The 20,468-nt window shown below is 40.0% G+C and overlaps 1 protein-coding gene across 3 annotated transcripts in view; it reads left to right on the top strand.

Moving 5' to 3' along the window:
• plppr2a (phospholipid phosphatase related 2a) overlaps positions 1-20,468 on the top strand; it is a 61,458-nt gene that overhangs the window by 29,990 nt on the left and 11,000 nt on the right. For all 3 annotated transcript variants that reach the window (XM_084743803.1, XM_084743801.1, XM_084743804.1), the window contains exon 3: positions 5,834-6,022. In XM_084743803.1, the coding sequence (XP_084599929.1) occupies positions 5,834-6,022 (189 nt within the window). The remainder of the gene's footprint in view (positions 1-5,833; positions 6,023-20,468) is intronic.

The raw sequence follows: 20,468 nt of genomic DNA, 5'->3' as shown, positions 1-20,468 counted from the left end.
CAATCTAGTGATAACTTACATAGTGAATTCCCTCAAAATCTTCACTACATACATGATATGAGTCTGGACAGACACTCCTCTTAACTGCCTAGGTTAAGATCTCACCTAGGGGCCCGCAAGTGATCAACAACTTCTTCAGTTTGGAATCTTGCTTCAGCTTGAGACAATGTATGTGGGGGTCATGTTGATGTTTGCAGAATTTTGCAAATCTCCGCTGGTTGCATCTGGAAGTTGTGGAGACATTGCAGTAGGTGCTTCACCACCTGTTTGTTGCCTGGCAGGGATCTGCACTCTACTGGGTGCACTCTTGTAGTTGTAACTTGTCATGTATCTGCAGTGGACTAAAACATGTAATGTTTCTAGTAAAACACCAAACTAATCCGAGCTAAATTCCAACTCTGTGAGCTTAATTACTGACCGATGTCTTTTCATTCATAATAGATCAGTCATGAAGAGCAGATAAGCCCTCTCCTTATCTCTGATGAGCACTTCTCATACTGCCTCACAGAAATCAATGAAAAACTAATTTCCTGTAAGACTTGTTGCTCATATCCACAGCATGAGGAAGGAACTGAGGCTTGTTCAGAATACCTGATACCTGAAATAATTGAGTCGGTTTTATGTCAGCGTGTAATGAGGCGGTAGCGTGGTAATGGCTTGATAATCTGACAGGTATTAAGTATATTTTCAAAGCAATGATATGAAGGCAGGCTCAGAGGGAGATGATGACATCTTAAGAAGGATAGAAGAAGACACTCGTCAGTCTTCACACACTCTTCACACTCCTAACACGCAGCCTCATGTCTCCCTGTGACAGCTCCCAACTTGAAGTGTCGTAATGTGACCTTTCATCTTGACAAGCTCTTTCTTTGCTATTGATCTGCCTTTCCATCTGCACACTAAAATAGGTCAGACTGGGATGGGTTCCATACTGTGAAGCCTGTCCCCTTTTTCTATTAATGGCAGCCCCTTTTTGATGAGAGGTCAAGAAAGAAAGAAAAAGGAAAGGGAAGAATACAGGAGTCTCTAGATGATGGTGGGTGGAAGAGTGTGAGGGAGTGCTAAAGGGAGAGCAGGGGGACTATAAGGGAGATATCAGGGTGTGAAAGAGTTGCTGTCACCCACATAACAGGTTCGGCAAAACAACTCGCTAACAGCTGGCTGCTCAGTATGATTTTGAGTTTGAGAAAAAGTGAGTCTGTAGCTATGCACGAGTGCACATGTTAGGCATAGTGGAGGTAACTCAGCCCTGTTTTCCATCTTTTTAAAGCTACATAAATGCACACTTAGTCTTATGGTACATTACGTCTGGGCTCATGCTGCTTTGTGCTGTTTTGTAGCGCAGTGTTTTAAATGTGGTGATGAGAAAAAACCCAGAGTCACAGAGGATGACTCTGACCAAGAAAAGCAATGCTTCTATCAGCTGGACATGTGGATTTGCAGGTTAAAGTTCAGTAATATGAACTCTGACCTGCAATAGCTCCAAGCAGAATTGCATCGCCACCATTCTCACATTTTTGCCCTTTTCATGGTTCTAAGAGGGAATTAAGGAGGCGTCTTAAGAGCCCAGCTATAAGTATGGCGCTGACTTTAAGACGGCGTTGTGAATTACTGGTGTTCCTTCAGTTGAGCACTAACAAGAATGAGTCAGAGCCAGTCACAATATGGTGGGTAAATGCAGGGGAGGAGCACTACGGGACCAAACACGAAAAACAAGGGAAAGCTTCATGACTCACACATATCAAACACCCCCTCTCGCCCAAAGCAAACCCACCAAAGCGCTCCCATTGTGTGTGTGTGTGTGCAGCCCCTCACCTCCAACATAAACATCCACCAAAAAAAAAATCACAGTCAGAAGCAATAGCTGTTTGTACGATTTAGAGCTGCAACGATTAATCGATTAATAAATTAAGCACCAACTTTTCTGATCACAAAGTAATCCGTTTGAATATTTTTCATCATTTCTTAGACATTTTATAGACCAAACAACTAATCACTTAATTGAGAAAATAATCAACAGATTACTCGACAGTGAAAATAATCAGTATGATCTTTGTTCAACTTTTGGTCAGAAAGTGGCATATTAACACCATCAAACCATAAAAAACTTGTCATTACAATCACATTTGTGATGCAGAGGTACTAAAAATACATCATAATGATATAAACCTGATTCCTCAGTAATTTCTTCACTATGACAACGGCAAATAGCAAAACATGTCTTTCTCAAGGGAGGCACAAAAATAAAGTACAAGTAAGTACAAATAAAGAAACAGTGACCCATTGTTTGCACACACACACACACACACACACACACACACACACACACACACACACACACACACACACACATATACATATGAATGTTTCTCTCTGTATGTGATGTGGGTGTTTGGTTTCATGTATACATGCAGTATGTACATGTAAAGTAGTGTGTTGTTCATGCCATGTGCAAGTGTTTGTGCCGCAGCTGTGGGCGGAGCCATGTCTCCAGTCAGAGTGATGTGACTTCAAGCTGAACATCCCAGAGTGCCTCAGACCGCCACTCTCAGCCTCTCCTGTCTGTCCTCAAGTGCAACACCATGTCATTACATCCAATTCTTAAATTTCCCGTGGCAGAAAATTTGTGTGCAGATGCTGAGTGATGGTATGTCAACTACCATTCAAAGAAACATTGGAAGAAAAAAAAGGGGGGGAAAAATGAATGGTGAAAAATTTTTAAATACTAAAGCTGCATTAATCAAGCTGTTCTATATTAACATGGGATCAAATGTGAAATGCATAGGACATTTCTTGGAGTGAATAAATCATAGAGGGTTTTATCTCAGCATTTTGACCTGTCTTGATTCCTCTCAGCTTTTTTTTTTACAGCCCACAACTTTACTGTTTTGGTTTAGTCTTCACAGTCTCATCAATCTTGTTTCTAGCAGCAGGCAGCTGTTGTCAGTGAAAACCTCTGCTGACACTACTGCCCAGAACTGCCCAGCGACCATCTGGTAAACATAGTGAAACATTTAGCAGCTATAGAGTCAGATATTTCCCTCAGGAGTTGATAGAGATCAAAACAGGCAAGAGACAAGACAAGAGGCACTGGATTGTTTATCTTATATGAAAGCTACAACAAGGACTTTTTAACTGGTTATGAAACTGTCTTAATTTATTACTGATGCCTCTACCCATGTAAGATAACGAAACTTTCCATGAGATGATAATCTATTTCTGTATTGTTCTAGAAATCAGATGAAACAAACCCATGTTTAAATTTTCACAGCTAAAGTTACAGTGAGTCGTACATTAGCCAGTTCAAATGAGGCAGGAGAAGGTTTTTATGTAGATAATCTTATTTTATATGTTACATCTTTTGTTTTTACAGTGGAAACATATCTGCTTTTGACCAAAGGGGCCTCCAAAATCAGCATAATTTGAGAGTTCCTTATAGTAGCTTTACCATGATATCAATATTTCAACTTTCAAATACCTATATGTTGTTACAATCCATGGCTTTATTTTCACTGTAGTCAAAGATGATTGTTCTTGATCTTTAATTTTAATGAATTTGTTTTTGTCTGTCAGAGTATCTTTGCAAATATGGGTGCATTTATGTGTGTGTATGTATTCCATTTCATAATTACTTTAATTTAGGCCTGCAGTAACTGACAGCAAGTTGTAAACACAACACTGACGTGGTTTTACCTTTAAGGTTTATACCTTCTTTGCAAACAGTTGACTATCCACACATCCATCAGATACAGATTAGTCTCACATAGCCAGCCGTCTCTCCACACTGCTCAGCACCAGAGAAAGGTGTGGCTCCACACATACACATTCTGCTCTAGAGGAAAAAAAACGCCCTGCCTTGTTTGCACCTCTTTAAACCAATCACAAACATCTTGGGCGGCGCTAAGCTCAGGATGCAGCGATGGTGGTGCTGCTGCAAAATAGTGTCATGGGGAAGTGTTATGTACTCTCTATTGTGCACTTATCACAAATTGAAATGTGTAATCGAACATTGAGCTGCTTCTTTTCACTTCCAAAAACATGTTTGATATTTAGACATCACTGAGCCTCGTGCAGCAACACTCTCTTAAATTGTTGCTTTTATTTTCTCTCAATTTTCTGTAAAGAGAACAAAATAAGAGAAGTCGACTCCAGATGCACCAAATGTTCTGCTCTTACCCAGGTGTGCTGAATGATGAATCTCAGTGGATCTTCAACAGGAAAAGCATGGCCAATTGTTTATTAGCATAGACAACACCCCCTAAACACTATATAATGGCAGGTGTTGTGCCATGTACAAACAACAGGATTGGAGAGATGCTATCAAAAAGGCTGTAAGAAGAAGCACTTCAGCAGTAGTGAAATGGACATGTTAAATGAAGTTAGACAAAGTAATCCTGTGATTTGATTGAGTGTCAGTACTGGCATTACAGAAAAATAAAAAATGGCAAAACATCTGTGATGCTGCAAATGGCGTGTCAGCGGACAGACGCACGGTAACTGAAGTGAGAGACTGAAGAAAGTTAGATAAGTTAGATAACTTACATTTTAATTTGTTTGATCAAATGGTTGCTGGAAAAACAAAAATCAAGTTACATTTTTTGTACTGTAAATATTTTACTGTATAATTTTTTTAATGCAATGTATTTTGTTACATTATATCAGTTTAGGGGCTTCGTGAACATCTTCAAATTATAGTCTCTGGTATTTATTGGCTCCACCTCTGAATGCCAGTGATGTAAACAAAGGAAATGAAGGCTGTCGCCTCTTTTGTTCATTTTTCATGCACATGAGCTGCTTGGCTTGACTGGGTTTGACTCATCAGCATCACTCCAGTACAGCTGAGTGTGCAGCAGTTTGAAGGTGTGTATTTACTGATGAAGCACTTGTCTTGAGTTGGGCAACTGTAAATCAGTGGATAAGCACTGTATTTCCTATAAATTCTTCAAAACAAAAGTCCTTCATTATTTTGTTATCTAAAAGCTTTTGTCATGAAGCAACAAAATCAGAAAATATTTGGGCTTTTCCACAGCAGTAACTTAACATGACTCTTACCCGCTAAAAGGAAACATGAAACAGTATAATAAAGCAGATACCTCAACTGCCTATTTATTAGCAGATTTAGTTAAAAACATTTTAAAAACATTGGTGAATCCTAGAAATTGATGGGTACAAACAAAGAACAAATTTTGTATATTGTTTTTCATTTCAGACATGAGAGTGTTGAAGTTTCCAAAAGTGTTTTAGGAGTTAAACTTTTTAATGGAGACGTCAGCTGATGGTGAGAAGCACATGTCTACGAAAACACACTCCACACACACACACACACACACACACACACAGTATCTACATATACACCCACAGCTCAACTGTAGTAGATTTCATGAGTGCTGGCAGCAGAAAGGCTGCTCCCCCTTTCACTCCCTCCCACCTCACTCCCTCCCTATCTCTCTCACTCTACGGCTCTCTCATTCTCTAGCTCGCTCCCCGTGCAATTCTTTGTTTTTTGCTGCTTGTGCTGCCACGGAGCCCTCTTTTATTCTGTTTTTTGTTCCTGTTTTCATCTGGTGAAGAGAGAAGCCTCCTGCACATTTGCTTTTCTCTTTCTTGTCTTCTTATCTCTCTCGGATCCAGACACTCTCACTCTGTCTCTCTCTCGGCCCCTATTTCCTATGCATCTCCCCGTGGCTGAGGGGAACAGGGGCTCGACTCTTCCCTCTTCCTCTCCTCCTCCTCCTCCTCCTCCTCTTCCACCTCCACCTCCTCCGCCTCTCCGTCCTCTTCTTCACCTCTCGTCCTGTCGCTTCCTAACGGAGGGATAATGTTCTATTTCCAGCTGGTGATCATGGCTGGGACGGTGCTGCTGGCTTACTACTTCGAGTACACGGACACTTTCCCCGTGCACATCCAGGGCTTCTTCTGCTACGACAAGACCTTCTCCAAGCCCTACCCGGGTCCGGACGACACCAGCAAGATCCCCCCTGTGCTCATCTACTCGCTCGTCACAGCCATCCCCACCATTACGGTAAGAGTTGGGTGTATTTATTATTAAACGTGGAGAGATAGAGGGAGGTGTGTTTCAGAAAAGTGTGCAAGTGTTTGTGCTGAAAATGGATAAGCTGTAAAAGAAAGTAAGAAGTTGTCAAAGTTGACGTGTTTGAATTGTTTTCTCTATGTGCTGTCAAAGTGTATGATGATCGCTTTCTGCTTTGTATGATTTGTGAGTTTTAGCAGTCTTTCTTCCGATGAATCATCTCTGGTGTGTGTGCGCTGCACCACTGATATACTGAGCAGATTGGCAAGCTGCATGGTGGTAACCCCCTCCATCCTTGAGGCAGGCAGGTGTGTGTGTGTGTGTGTGTGTTTGGAGAGATAAAACAGAGGCAAGAATCAACTCAGACAACACAGAGATGTAATGGGGAAGGGCAGACAGGTCATTAGAGGAAGAAAGAGACAGGCAGAGGAGCAGTCAAAGAGACAAAAAATAAAGAAAGCAACAGAAAGAAGCAAAAGTGCGAAAAGTTGGAGTCAAGACAGAGCGATAATGACAGGCAGCAGATGCCTTCTGAAGAGAAAAACTGGAGATGATAGGTGAGAAAAAGAGACAATGAGCACAAAGAGAGGCAATTTAGAGGGGGGGCATGTACTGTTTTTTGTGTGTGTGTGTGTGTGTGTGTGTGTTCGTGTGTGTGAGGGTAGCTGTTGAGCCCCAAGTGGGACGGAAGCCGGTGAGCATGAAATGCATAACACCTGGCACTGACTCTGAGCACTGACACATACCTTAACCACTTACATCCCCGGCAGACCACAAAAAAGCCACAGAGAACACCACAGACAGAACCAGCCTACAGCCACAATACAAAGCAGATAAATAACCTGACCGGATTACATGCACAAACAATACCACTGCCTGCACTCCACTGCAAAGACAGGAATATCTTACAACTGCAGCACAGAACAGACACAGATCCTGTTAGTGTGCAGCAGCTGATGGCAAGAAGGAAGGTCATGGGTTATTATAATGTGTACAGTTTGTCTCATTGCCACAAAACACACTGGAAATATTTATAATATAAGTTCACGTCACTGATGAAGTTGACAGCTGGGTTGTACCAACAAGGACTAATTTTTAAACCTGATTAAATCATGGTTTGACTTGCATCAAACTAGACTAAAATTCAGAAAGATAACATTTAAACCTCTCTTATATTATTTTGCCACATTGCTACATTAATTCAACCAACAAGTTGTTCATAAAGGAAAATAAATGAGTTCCTCTCTGCTGGGCCGTCATGAGTGGGCTAACTTTTTAGCTAGCTAGCAAACAATGTAGGTTTAATGTGCTCTGAAGTAACAGAGCAGCCATAAGTAATCGGCTTTCACCCTTATTTTATGGGATCCTTTGTACGTCCTCACAGCAAGTTTGTTTATTTATTTTAATTTGGGTTAAACTAAGATTCTTTTTTAATTATGCAGCAGAGCTCTTTTTAACTTTACATCTGGATTTATGTATTTTAAACCTAGATTTGCTAAACTCTGCTTAGGTTGCTTGGTGCAATCCAGTCTAAATGTTACAAAAAGCTCATTTTGGAAACAGTGACGCATTATGTTCAAAAACAATATATGGAATACAAAAAAGTTGTCAGATGTGGGTGTGTCAGAAAATGGGGAGGGCTCATATTCTTTCTTTTAGCTGAAGAGAGAGGTAGTCTAAACATTTTGGGAGGAGTAGTTGAGTAGATTGATCTTTTATTTCATTCTCTCCTTGTGAGATGTGGTATTAAAAAATGAACTGTTTATTTAGCAGCTCTTTTCTCAAAATTAGGGAGCAGCTGTTTTTTTTTTTCCTCACGTTTTCCATTAAAGTGTAACTGCATAATTTTAAAAATGGCAAAAATGGCTTTGACAATCACTACAAGCACAATTATGGTCCTTTTGAAAAAAAAAATTAAAAAAATCTGTGTTGTATCTGTGTTGTAGCTAGCTGAGCTAATGCTAGTGGCTCAGACAGGCTGAGAAGCTCTGTGGTGAGTGTGTGTCCATGCTGGATTGTCAGTGTGTATCTGTAGTCCTGCTGTTTATCGTGGGATCATCATCAAGGGAAAGAATGTAGTCTGGTGAAGCTCTTACAGCTGTCAAACATGGCAATTTTAAATTAAAATAGTTTGTGAATGATGAGCCTCTTATTTCTTTGATTTTACTTTTTCCATCTAAATTTCTTGAGCAGCATCTAAGACTCATGCAAGGCTCAGGATGATCTAAAACAATAGGTGGTGTTTTGAGCCATTTCCAACCCATGAAATCAATTTGTATGAATTTATTGTGAAATGTCAATATGAACACCAGCATGAATGTATTTTATCACAGTACCAAAATGGAAGGAGTCTCTGTCTGTCTGCTGATCGACTTCACACTGTAACTTCACACCTGCACCATCACTTCGTTATCATTTATGTGTTAAATATAAAATAGTTGCTCTCCTCGGTGCTAAGCTACACTCTCTGATCCAACCCAAGCAGACCTCCAAAGCTGCCCTAGCTGAGGGTAAATTACTTTGTAAGTTGATCTGGGTCAGAGCACATTACTTACACCAGCTAGTCTGCCCTAACCTTAGCTGACAGAGGCTGCGGTGTGTGTAACGAGCAGCAAGCTAAATCACAGCAGTAACTCTGTGTGATAGCACCAGTCTGGTGCAAACGTGTTTTGCCATTTGCCTCTGCTTCCTGAGGAGCCTGATCTCTCTTTATCTGGTGCAGCAGCAAGTCAGAGCTTCGTGTTTGCTGATTAAGTGGCTGCGTGGCACAAAAGCCAGCCATCGTCAATACAAAAAGAGTTGTGACCTTTATATGATTTTAAGGAAGAGATTCGGATCTATCATAGCATGTTGTTGCCAAGCAACATGATGGTATGTAGCATTGTATTTTGAATTAAGCTGTCTTTTGATCTTTACAATGTCAATTTTGTCTTTATAGCAATGATTACAAGAAAGAGAGATATACAGCATTAGAAGCAGTGGTGGAAGAAGTTTTCAGGGTGTTAGTTTAGCTAAAGTGCAAATACCACAAAGTAAAAATACTCTGTTACTGGTAAAAGTATGCAAGTATAATCAGGTAAATGTACTTTAAGTGTTAAAAGTTAAAGTACTCCATGCAAAAACATCCCCAGTGAATGTTCTACTACTATACCTTAAATCATTAGATTATTATTACTCATGCATTAATGTAAAAGCAGGATTTTAAGGCTGTAGTCGGTTGAGGTGGAGCTAATTTTGAACTACTTTGTACTGGACTGCAAATAATGAAATTTTTTAGTAATGATTAATCTGTTTATTTATTTATTTTTTCATGAATCAATTGATTGTTTGGTTTGTAAAAATTCTAAAGATAGTGAGAAATGTTACAATGTGTATGTGTATGTTTTGTTCAAATCACAAAATGATTAAAATTACTCAAAATTAGTTTAAATGATTGAAAGGTGAATAATCTTTACATTTGGGAAGCTGAAACATGAATAATGACAATGATTATGTCATCCCATCAATGAACTGGTTTTAGAAATTAGCTTCAGCAATAAACTAATAAACTAAACTGTAAATCGACTAAAAGGTTAAGCCACTAATCATTTCAGCTGTACATGTAGAAAATGTTGGTAGTAGTTTAATTCACAACAAAATATATTTCATAAGCTCTTCATATGTCGTGTATGAAAACATATTATTTGTAAAGTGACCAGAAACTAAAGCCTCCATATAAATGTAGCTGAGTAAAAAGTTCAGTATTTCCCTCAGAAATGTAGTAGAATAGAAGTAGGAAGTGACATGAAAACAAGAGTGAATTAATGTACAAGTACTTTAAATTGAACTCAAGTGCAGTACTTGAGTAACTGTAACTACAGATTAGAAGTTAAACATGATTATTAGAAGTGACGGTATAAATAGGGCGACCCTGTCTGCCTCTATCACTGTAGGTAATCAGCCACCAGTGTGTTTGGGTCAGAGCCAGAGTCCTCCAAGCCCAAAAGAGGGCACTCTAGCTCGCTGTCAGCTCCCAGTAGGGTCCCAACATCTAATTAAAATCATCAATCACCTTTTGAAGTTTCAGCACAAGGAGCCAGTCCACTGCTTGGAGACTGAAACAAGAAGAGACAGAACCTGATATCTTCATCTGTCGTCCGTGTGCCCTTCTGTAACTCACGCTTTGCTGAATTTGAAGATTATTCTTAGTCAGTTCATTTGGTAGACATATTAACAAATGCCTTATCATTTCAGTCCTCACTGGTTGCTGGTCCAAAATGTCAAGGAAGCAAAAGAAATCAAAGAAAAACATCCTCATTTCTGCTTTGAGTTTGAATTTGAATTGGATTTGAAAAGGTCTCCAAAACCAAAGGGTTTATCTGGTACACCTAGAAGCTACAGCAGTCTCACGCAACAGCCCTGCAATAAATGCCACCTTCATGAAGGCTATAATGTGAAAACTATTAATTCAACTTTATGATCAGTTTAACAGCTGCAGTTTCTATTGAATCGTGTCTCTGAGAGGTGTTTCTAATATTTTGTCTACCCCAGTTATATCTATGAGGGAAGGATTTAGTATGTGGTTGTTGTATTAGACTGCAGAAGTGTTAGAAAGATGTACCTAATAAACTGACAATGAATGTAATCCTTGAACCGATGCTAAGGAGTAACTCAACATCTCTTTGTCTTTGCTGATCTCAACGTTACTTGTTGGTCTCTAAAGATCTCACAAACTATCAGCTATCATCTCACGACGATTTAGCCTCTGATAACAAATAACAGATATGTGGGCCAAGAATTCCTCTTCCGTTTGCTGTCATTGTTTACAGTCCAGTTAGCAAGTTGCGATGCGAGACAGGAGTTGGCGGCTAATCTATATATCTGCATATGAAGGTAGATCTTATGGACTAGTCATCAGTGACCTAGAGTGTGTTGAGGAGGGAAAACTGGGCTGGTCTTCAGTAACAGAGAAACCATCGGGAGGTGGTTTAGCTTACTGGTTAGCAGACTAGCAGGTTGTAGTCCAGGTCTCCTCAGTGCTGGTCTCTGCTCTCAAGACAAACGAGCTCCATATCGTTTCTACAGTTCATTAAAAGAGCTGGTTTTCAAACAAAAGCCTCTGAGTTAGAAGGTAGTGCAGCTGTAGTGTGTCCTCAGCAGAGCTTTCCAAAAGCTGGCGTCTCTGTTGTTTTGGTACTCAGTCATACAGCTGCCATGCGCCCTACAGACCTGAAGCTCGCCACATCAGGAACTACTCCAGCAGATGTGTGCACACCTCACAACGATGTAATTTCCACAACACACAGCTTAACCACGCCTTATTATTATTTCTCCTTGAAAACCGGTCTGAAGGGTTTGGGGAAAAGGAAAAGAAAAAGTAGGAACTTTAATCATTTACTGATTCACACCTCACCTTAATTAACTATACTAGCTTGACAAGCTTTATGTTTATAGTAATAACAGTGGCAGATTTAAAAAAAAAAAAAAAACATCCTTTTTGAACAATGGGTCATTAATTTGAGACAAAAGCAGCATCTCTTTTGTAGCTGGCTAAAATTACACTATAATAATATTTCTCTCTAGAGAAGAAAAACAAGGGAACTTTAAAAATCCTTTTATTAATAGATTAATACTAATAGAATACTTGTACATTTTACTCTTAAATGATGTATCTACAACACTGAAAACACAACCAAACTGCACACTTTGGTGTTCGGTTCATTTTAAGGGCGTCTTGAAAGTTAGCCTAATGGAGCTTGTAAGCCAGTTAAGTCCAGGATGAATTAACTTATCGAGCACAGATTCAGTCCGGCAGTGCATGTGCAAATGTGTATTCATGCTCCTCGGTTAAGCCTTCCTTTGATCAGTTGTGTTTCCCGTCTTCCTCCTTCTCTTGACCTCTGTTGTTTGTCCTTTCTCCACAGCCTGCCCCATTCCTCATGCCGCTACATCTCATCCACACTGACCTTTGTGCCTCCATGTTTTATTCATCACCACTCCTCCCTTCTCTATACCATTTCAGCCTCGTCTGTGTTTAGTCTAGCCTTTTTTTTCTTTAGTTGGAAATCTGCTGTATTCACCCCACTTCAGTCTGAGAGCAATTTTCACCCATGTTTACCCCCACAACCATCTCATAGTTTTCCAAGACTGCCTCCAGCCTCATCAACACCTCTTCTACCTTTTCAGGCTCTTTATGCCTCGCCCTCTCTGACCTCTCTTCACACCTGTTGTTTGTCTCACCTCCCAATTAACACGTCTCATCTGTGAACTCAGAACTGACGGAGCTTCTCAGCTTGTCTGCTCCACGATCGGTGGCTGGAGTGATAATCGAACAGGCTCCAAACAGGAAGACATCAAAATTCTGCTCCCACGTCCTGCTATGTTCCTCAGATAAAGAGAAGGGAAGAAGTCTTATATGTGACTGAAGTCACACTGAGATGAAAGGCACACACTGTGGAAAATGAATATTAATGGTAAAAAAAAAAAGGAAAAAATGTTAGCTGCCAGTCCTGACTCATCCAGGTGAAGCACACACTACATCCATGTGTGGTTAAGATGCTGCTGCCAAAAAAAAGACTATGCAATTCAGGTAGAAGCAGCAAATATTTTGCAGTATCACAAATTATATCTCTACTGGTGTTTAATAGATATAAACTAATTATGATCTACTAATCAGACCAACTAATTACTTAATTACTGTAATAATGACTTGAGCATTAATGACTCAACAGTGAGAAAGGTTTTACCTCGCCACCCTAAAGTTGTTTTTATTTAATATGTAACACTGGCACATCCACAAATGAGTACAGCAGTCCTAACAGCAAGTTAGAGCCATTGGCGGTGTATTAAATAGTTTGAAATCCTATTAAATATACAGTGTATGGTTGAAGCAAGTTGTTTCTCCCCGCTTCCTGCACTTGAGGAAGCTCAGGCAGGAGGCAGAAATGCTGTAGGGGTGCAAGACAAGCGCAGCATTGTAAACTGACAATAACAAGCGAGTCCTACGCTGTAAGTCGATCAGCTGTTTATAACTGTCAGTTGTCTTTGTCAGCATAAAGCTAAGCCCGTTATCCTGAAAACAAAAGCCCACTATGAAAACACACACGCTGCAGTTCAGTCCTGCCTTACTGCCTGCCAGCCTCACTTAATACATTACAAAATTTAAAGATTATAAAAATCTGTTCCTTCTAAAAGATTATTAATGTTTTCTCATAAACAGACACTAACTCATTTAGCAAACATTCAGCATTCACTTTAACAGGCAACCAATTAAACAAGTTAGTAACTGGAATAGAAATTTCAAAGGAGGACACAGCGGCTGTGGAGCCGTTCAGAGAAGCCAGTGCGTCAACTTAACATGTTTCCTTAATCTCAGATGACATGTCATGGTTGTTTTATTACAGTAAATATATTACGTATTTCTCCTTTAAACAAACAAACTTAATCTTTAAAGGTGCTGCTAGATGGATTTTGTTACCTTTGTGCAGAGCCAGACCAGCTGTTTCCAACTGTTTCCAGCCTTTGCGCTAACTTAAGCTAAGCTAAGCTAAGCTAGCTGGCTGTAGCTTAATATTCACCATACATACATGAGGGTTTTATCAATCTTACTATATAAGCAGCTCTGATTCTCAGCAGAAAGTGAACAAGTATATTTCTCAAGATATTTAATAGTGATCGTATTGCTCAGCCTTGGTATATGTGATTTGACACAGGGTACAATAATAAATAGCATTACTTATTACATTAATAACCATGCATTAGACACTGATGACTTCTAGCCCATTTAACCTTACTCCCAGTTTACTGACTAAACATTACATGCTTTGGTTATATGTAAGTGTAAAGCACTGTGGATGAAATGTACTATACTATATAAATAAAATTACCTAGCTTTGCTGATTGCCCCCCTTATGTACTATGTTGTAACTCCACTGAAAAAATAAGTTTTTTTGTATTTGTCCTGCCTTTGACCTCAGAGTATATTTTGGACATCCTGGACATGTTTCTCTGGATGTCACGGAGGTGTCCTGTCAGCATCCTAACATCCTCAGCCATAATGTCAGCGGACTGACATTAAACTGTGCTGTGCCTCACCCGGAGGAACCATGACCTCACACCACCAGCCCCAAAAGAAAACTCTCACATTCATGCACAATTGCACAGACATGGATCAATGCTTCTCCATCTGTATGTCTGTTTCTCACTCTCCTCTCTCCTAAGCTTTTCCCTTTCAGTCTTCTTTGCTGTCCATCTTCTTTTTTTAATTCTACTGCATGCCATGTCTCCCTTTTGTTTCCAAATGTAGACCTGCACACACATACAAAGAGTCCAGGCCAGATTGCTGCTAAACCCAGGTTAATGAGACAGATGGCAGGGTGGGCTCCATGGTGGGAGGGGGGGCGGCATTGGTTGCTGTGACACTGGCTGTCGGGGGAGCATATGTCCCCGGGTGAAGGCTTTCTCGCCTCTGCCCTCTGACTCCTTTTCTCCATTCTGCGATGGAAAGGGAAATGAGGAAAACGTGTGATAAGAGGAGAGGTGATGTACAAACCAGCCCATCACAGAAAAACAGACAAGATGAAATCGCGGCTCAGAGAGAAAACCCAAACAGAAACTGATAGGGATTCTATTCATGGAAGGAAGAGGTACGAGTTGTTTTCTTCACTGCACATTAAAGTGTCTCTATCTGTCCTAACTATCTGCACTGCTGATATCCATACAGAAGTATAATTTACCACAGTCTGCAGAGTTCCCACTCTGCCTGGAACACGATCACAGCTCTGATCTAACGGCTCATGATAATAATCACCCCACCCCAGACAGCACAGGGTTGCATCACCGGACCATTTTGATATTTGCATCATCAAACAATCTCCTTGTTCCCTCGGTGACATTTCGTCTCCCTGTCACCAGCTAACCAGTTCCTCTCTTTCACTCTCTCTGTAGTTTGGTTCACAGTTGAGCTGCCTGCTCCATGTGCAATTTTCCTGGCTGCCTGAGGCGGCTGTTGCATCACCCTGATTGACTATACACTCTTAGGAATAAGGGTTCCTCCTGAAGGGTTGAGGTTCCACCCAGAACCATTTGCTTCTGAGGAACCCTTTTTTTGAAGACATGGTTCATCAAGGGTTCTTTGTAACCCAATTAGTTTCATCCAAAGAACCCTGTTTTGAAGAAAGAGTTCTTCAAGAATTGCTGAAATCCTTGAAGAACTCTTTCGTCAAGGGTTCTTTGTACCATAATATAGAAAGGTTCTCAGTTGAACTCCCTGGGTGGGCTCTAGATAAAACCCTTGGAATATAACAGGGTTCTCTGCAGAACATACTTGGTGGGTTCTAAATAAAAAAAACTTGGGATATGAAGTGATTATCAGTAGAAACTCTGGGTTGGGTCCTGAATATAATAGGATTTTTGGTAGAACCTGCAGTTGGGTTGGGTTCTAGATAAAGCACTTAAAATATAAAAGGGTTTGCTGTAGCATTCTTGTTAGCACCCTTAGTAGGTGCAAAGGTTCTGGATAGAACCCCCAGAGAAGGATCTGGGTGGAACCATTACAACATAGAAGGGTTTGCCTTTAGTCATACGTGGCTCTGGATGGACCCTTACACAGATGGATCTAGGTTCAAGTCTTTATGTCAGGTTCTAAGTAGAACTCTCTGAAAGGATTCCAAGTGGAACCTTTATATAAGGTTCTATCAGGAACTAATATTGGTTCTCCTATGGGAACAAGCCAAAGAATGCTTAATGGTTCTAGTTAGTGCCTTTATTTCTAAGAGTATGTCCTGAATGGACCGAGAGAGATGGACCGAGAGAGTTCATGCTGTTCTGTTGCCTATCCAGTGGTTTCTGCAGAAGTCACCCGTTCCTGTGAAATGAGTTCAAACCGAACAGTGGTTGTCATTTCTGCCTCTCAGCTTTGATCCATTTTTCAGTCAGGCGGAGAAGAGAGACACCTCAGGGGTCCCGCATGGCAGGTGGACTGCCATGCTTCGCTCAGTGCCTCAGAGATCTCTGACGAATGCCAGTGTCCAATCTGCATTCACAACAGGGGTGCATCCCAGCTCATCACCCTCTATTCTTACATCTTTGCATTCGGCGGCTGGACCGAATCCGTGGTTTTCTGTGTGTAACTGCAGCACTGCAGAAAATTATTAAGACTTCTGTAATGAATCAAGATGATAAAATATATGACTGAATAAGTGGTAAAAGTAGTGCAGTGTTCTGTTGTCACTCTCCTGTCTAGAACTGAAAGTTCCATGATTATAAAATTATTACCTTTATGAGAATATTTCATTACTTTGTCAGATTTCTTGTTAAAAATTAAGTTAAATTTTAAACATAGACCTGCAGATGATTCATCATAAAATGTGTATTCTAATTTGTTGATGTTATTCATTCATATTCATTACCAATGTGGTGGTTGATACAGTGAATTTTTGAGCTGGAATGAAAAACAAGCCTTTTCTATGTGGATTGTACACCAATTTTGCAATGATATGACTACGCAAAGGTACTCACAAGGCTTTTTCTTGAACAAATACTTTTATTATAGAATATAATATATTCTATTTAACACAAACAATTTAACATATACATATGTCAACCAACTGTAACCGTGAACTGAGAAAATAAAGAATAAATAAAGATAAAATAAATTGCTAAATAAACATCAGTACTGTTCAGTATCAGTCAAGCAGAGGCAGAGTTTCTCTGTATTTACAGCTGCCAGGGAGCTCCTCTTGTCCTCATAAATGCTCCCCATTGTACTAAATCTAAAACACCACAGGCATTGTTTTCTGTGTTATATGTTCTGTCAAAAAAGTTTTCAAGTCGGTGCATATTGGTAAACATATACACCGATCCTGATGTACCCTCAATAGGCCAATATCAGACCAATACTGAGCATCAGTCGGGCTCCAATCAGAATATGTAGTATTATTTTTAATAGAAGAAAAAATATTTACAAGCACAGTTTTTCGAGGTGGAAATATATTGGTTATATCAGAGCATTTGTCTGTTTTTATAGTGCTGACCTGAGATTATTACTGTGTGCAGTGGCAGTGAAGCAAACACTGTGGATTGCAGCCATTTTGGTTTGTTGTTTTGGTAGTTTGAAGCATGAGTAAGTGGTAACATCAGGGCAAACCTTTGCACTTGATGCTTCTGTCGAATGCTGCTCTGCACTCTGTTTTGTGGATGGAGGTCTGTTTGTCTGGTTAAGCCACTTGTGGAACAGCCTGCGTTCACTCAAGGCACTTGAAGGTCAGACTTTGTATTTGTCTGCAACGGTTGCGTGGTATTGTTAAAGTTGTAATCAGGCTTGGAATTTCATCATTTCAGAGGCCACTTGGCTTTTGGTTTTTTCAGTTTTTGAAAGCCAAATGTCAGGTCAGCAAGGCCATCAAATAAAATGATGATTGTTTCTGAAGTCCACAGATACAATGAAATAAATAAATATTTTAAAGAAAAGTTTATTTAACAAAATAACCAATGACCAATATTTATACAGACTTAGTCCTGGACAAATTAGAGATAAATTGAAGATGGGGAAGGGGAGTTAATGTTACAAAAATTAATGTAGACATAAATAGCCATTTTTTTCAGTGGTTCATAACAGACTGGAAATTGTTGCCTAATAAGAGTTCAGAATCTCAACAAAAGATGATGGTGTCTAAAAACAATATTGGCAGGTAAGATGGAGAGGAGAAAATGATGAAATCATCTGGAGCAGTGAGGGCAGAGCATCAAGGCCACGGTGGCCTCAGGGCATATAATTCTTGAGGAGTATAACGTCAAACTGAGGGGTCACAACAGCCATGGCCTTCATGGCCTCCATGAAAGTCCTGCCTTAGTTGTAATATAAGATTTATAAGGTTTCCTTGTTGATTTGGCAAAACCTGTGGTTAGTGGTGATAACAGCAAGTGCATTTTAATACAACATCAAACACTTCTTAAGCTACTTTGTCAGACGAACAACTGATCTGCCCGTTGTTAAATGAAGCCAAACTGATCCTTTAAAATACCCACAAAAATACCAAAGTCATGCAATAACACAAACAAACTAACAGACAGAGGCAGCAGCAGACCAGCAACTCTTAAATTCTATGAGATAAATTTACTGTTTTTGCCAAAGGAGTCTAGTGGCTTTGGAGAAGGCAGTGCAACTGCTTGTGTATCTGCACTTTCCCATAGGAAATGGCTGTCTGAAAGCAAGGTAAATATAGCATGCATTTGAATTGATATTAATTTTTTCAGGTGGCAAAAATTTGTTTTGCTGCTGAACTGTCCACAAAGTACATTACTTAGCTTGCTTTACTGGTCTCCTGCTGCTTCTGCAAACTGGCTGTGTGCTGACCATCTGTAGGTAACACACTGACTATTGATAAGTAACTTGTATAACCACAGTTCAAATTGTCCAGAATGCCAGATCAACACACAGATTAACAGGACACAGAGGCTCAAAATTCCCAGGTTCATGCAACTGTTTTTCAGTAAATTCCTGGTATTTATCCCTGGACATTGATGGTGCATTCAGGTTCATCCAGTAGATGACCATGTGGTTAGAGGCGTACGGCTGACCCCAACTGTGTAATGAAGAGGAGAGAAAATAGATGAGCGTGTGCAAAAGATGTAACAGTACAAAGAATCAGGGCGAGGGACAAAAACAGCATGATCACAACGCAGTGAGACATTAAACAGCTTGCAGTGCCATTGATGCAGACATTTAAGGAATGTAACAGCAGATTTTGGAAAAGGGGGGGCGTGTAATTGAGCTGGTTAAAAATGGAAGAGGAATCCCACTTTTCTCTCCAGCATGATAAGACAACGAAAGGTGAACGACGAAAAGAGAGATCACAGAGAAAGAGAGGGGCTGGTGATTCTGCAATACGGTGATGAAGAGGTTTTAATTCTGTAAAATGAAATAAATCTATGCTTGTAATAGTATACCAGTGTAATAGTAAAAAGTGTCTGTGTATGGGTGCCAGGACAGATTCTCAACAGGCTAACAGTGGTTACGATGTGCAATCACACTTCGCGTTGCGTGTGATTTGTGATATGTGATTTTGTAATCTGCTTTTGCACATGCCTCCATTTTTGTAGACGAAGTATGGTTTGTGTGAAGTGCTCTACACCCTTGTGAATGCATTGGCGTTTGCATACGTACTGCCTGTGCATCCATCCATGAATGAGATCATGTTCTTCTCTCAGTCGTCATTCTTCATCGTGTCAGTGGATTGAAGTACATGCTGTTGTTTGTGTTCTGTCTGTTTTCTCAGTCAGTCTCCTGTTAGCACCCTTTCCACGCAGTCCGAAATCCTGGTGAGAAGCACATGTGAGTAAAGGTGACGGTGATCCTGATGTACTCAGACAGGTGCAGTGTCTTTCGCATCATCCATTAGTCCAAATCTTACATATACACTGCATTGCAGAGATTGAGGTCGCTGTAGATGATGACAGATAATGGGATGCCAGTGACAGCTAGGCATTTCTTTGTACTTCACACATGAATAACCTTCCCAATCTTGTCAGAAGCATTAGGTCTTATGGCTGCAGAGCAGCGCTTCACAGAAATGGGCCTGCAGTTCGTACAGGAGCCACGGCACGCTTTCATTACATTGAATCCCAGAGAAAAAATATCTGTTGACAAAAGGTTTGTGCTAAATAATTTACTTATGAATTTTCATCTTTATTGCCCTAGACGCTCTAAATAGAAAATACTTTAGAATTACTTTGTCTTTATTGGATATTAAAATGACTTTGTCTGAGCCCACTCCTTGTAAAATATGATCAAATTATCTGTAAATGTATCAGACTTAAAGGTTTTAGGTCAGGTTTCATATCAACAGATTGTAACTACAAAACCCACTTTCCAAAATGTTGGGCTGCTGTGTGAAATGTAATTAAAGACAGAACGGTTTGCAAATTATTACTGACAGACAGAAAGTGGAAAAGTGTGCTGTGCTCTGATGAGTCTACATTTCAAATTGTTTTTAGAAATTATGAACGTCGTGTCCTCCAAGCGAAAGAGGAAAAGGACAATACAGATTGGTACCAGAAAAAAGTTAAAAAGTCAGCATCAGTGATGGTAGCGGGGTGTGTTAATGCCCATGGCATCATGGGTAACTTGCACATCTGTGAAGGCATGGTTGATTCTGAAAGGCAGACATCTTTTTCAGGGATGTCCCTGCTTATTTCAGCAAGACAATACTAATTCAAATTCTGCACGTTTACAGCAGCGTGGCTGACTAGACTGGAGTCCAGAACTGTCTCTCTGAGCACCTAGAGTCATATATCAAGTAAGAATGAGACAGAAAACGTCAACAATTAATTTATTAATCCCAAACACTTACTGACTGCTGTTAAAAGAAAAGATGTTGATCACAGTGGTAAACATACTCCTGTCCTAACTTTGTTGGAATGTGTTGCAGGTAGAACGAGTGTATTTACAAAAAACAAC

This window comes from Lutjanus erythropterus, chromosome 19, assembly GCF_056507025.1.
Source record: "Lutjanus erythropterus isolate fLutEry1 chromosome 19, fLutEry1.hap2, whole genome shotgun sequence".
NCBI lineage: Eukaryota > Metazoa > Chordata > Actinopteri > Lutjaniformes > Lutjanidae > Lutjanus > Lutjanus erythropterus.
The sequence above is the reverse complement of the archived record's forward strand: the minus strand, read 5'-3'. Positions and strand labels throughout refer to the sequence as shown.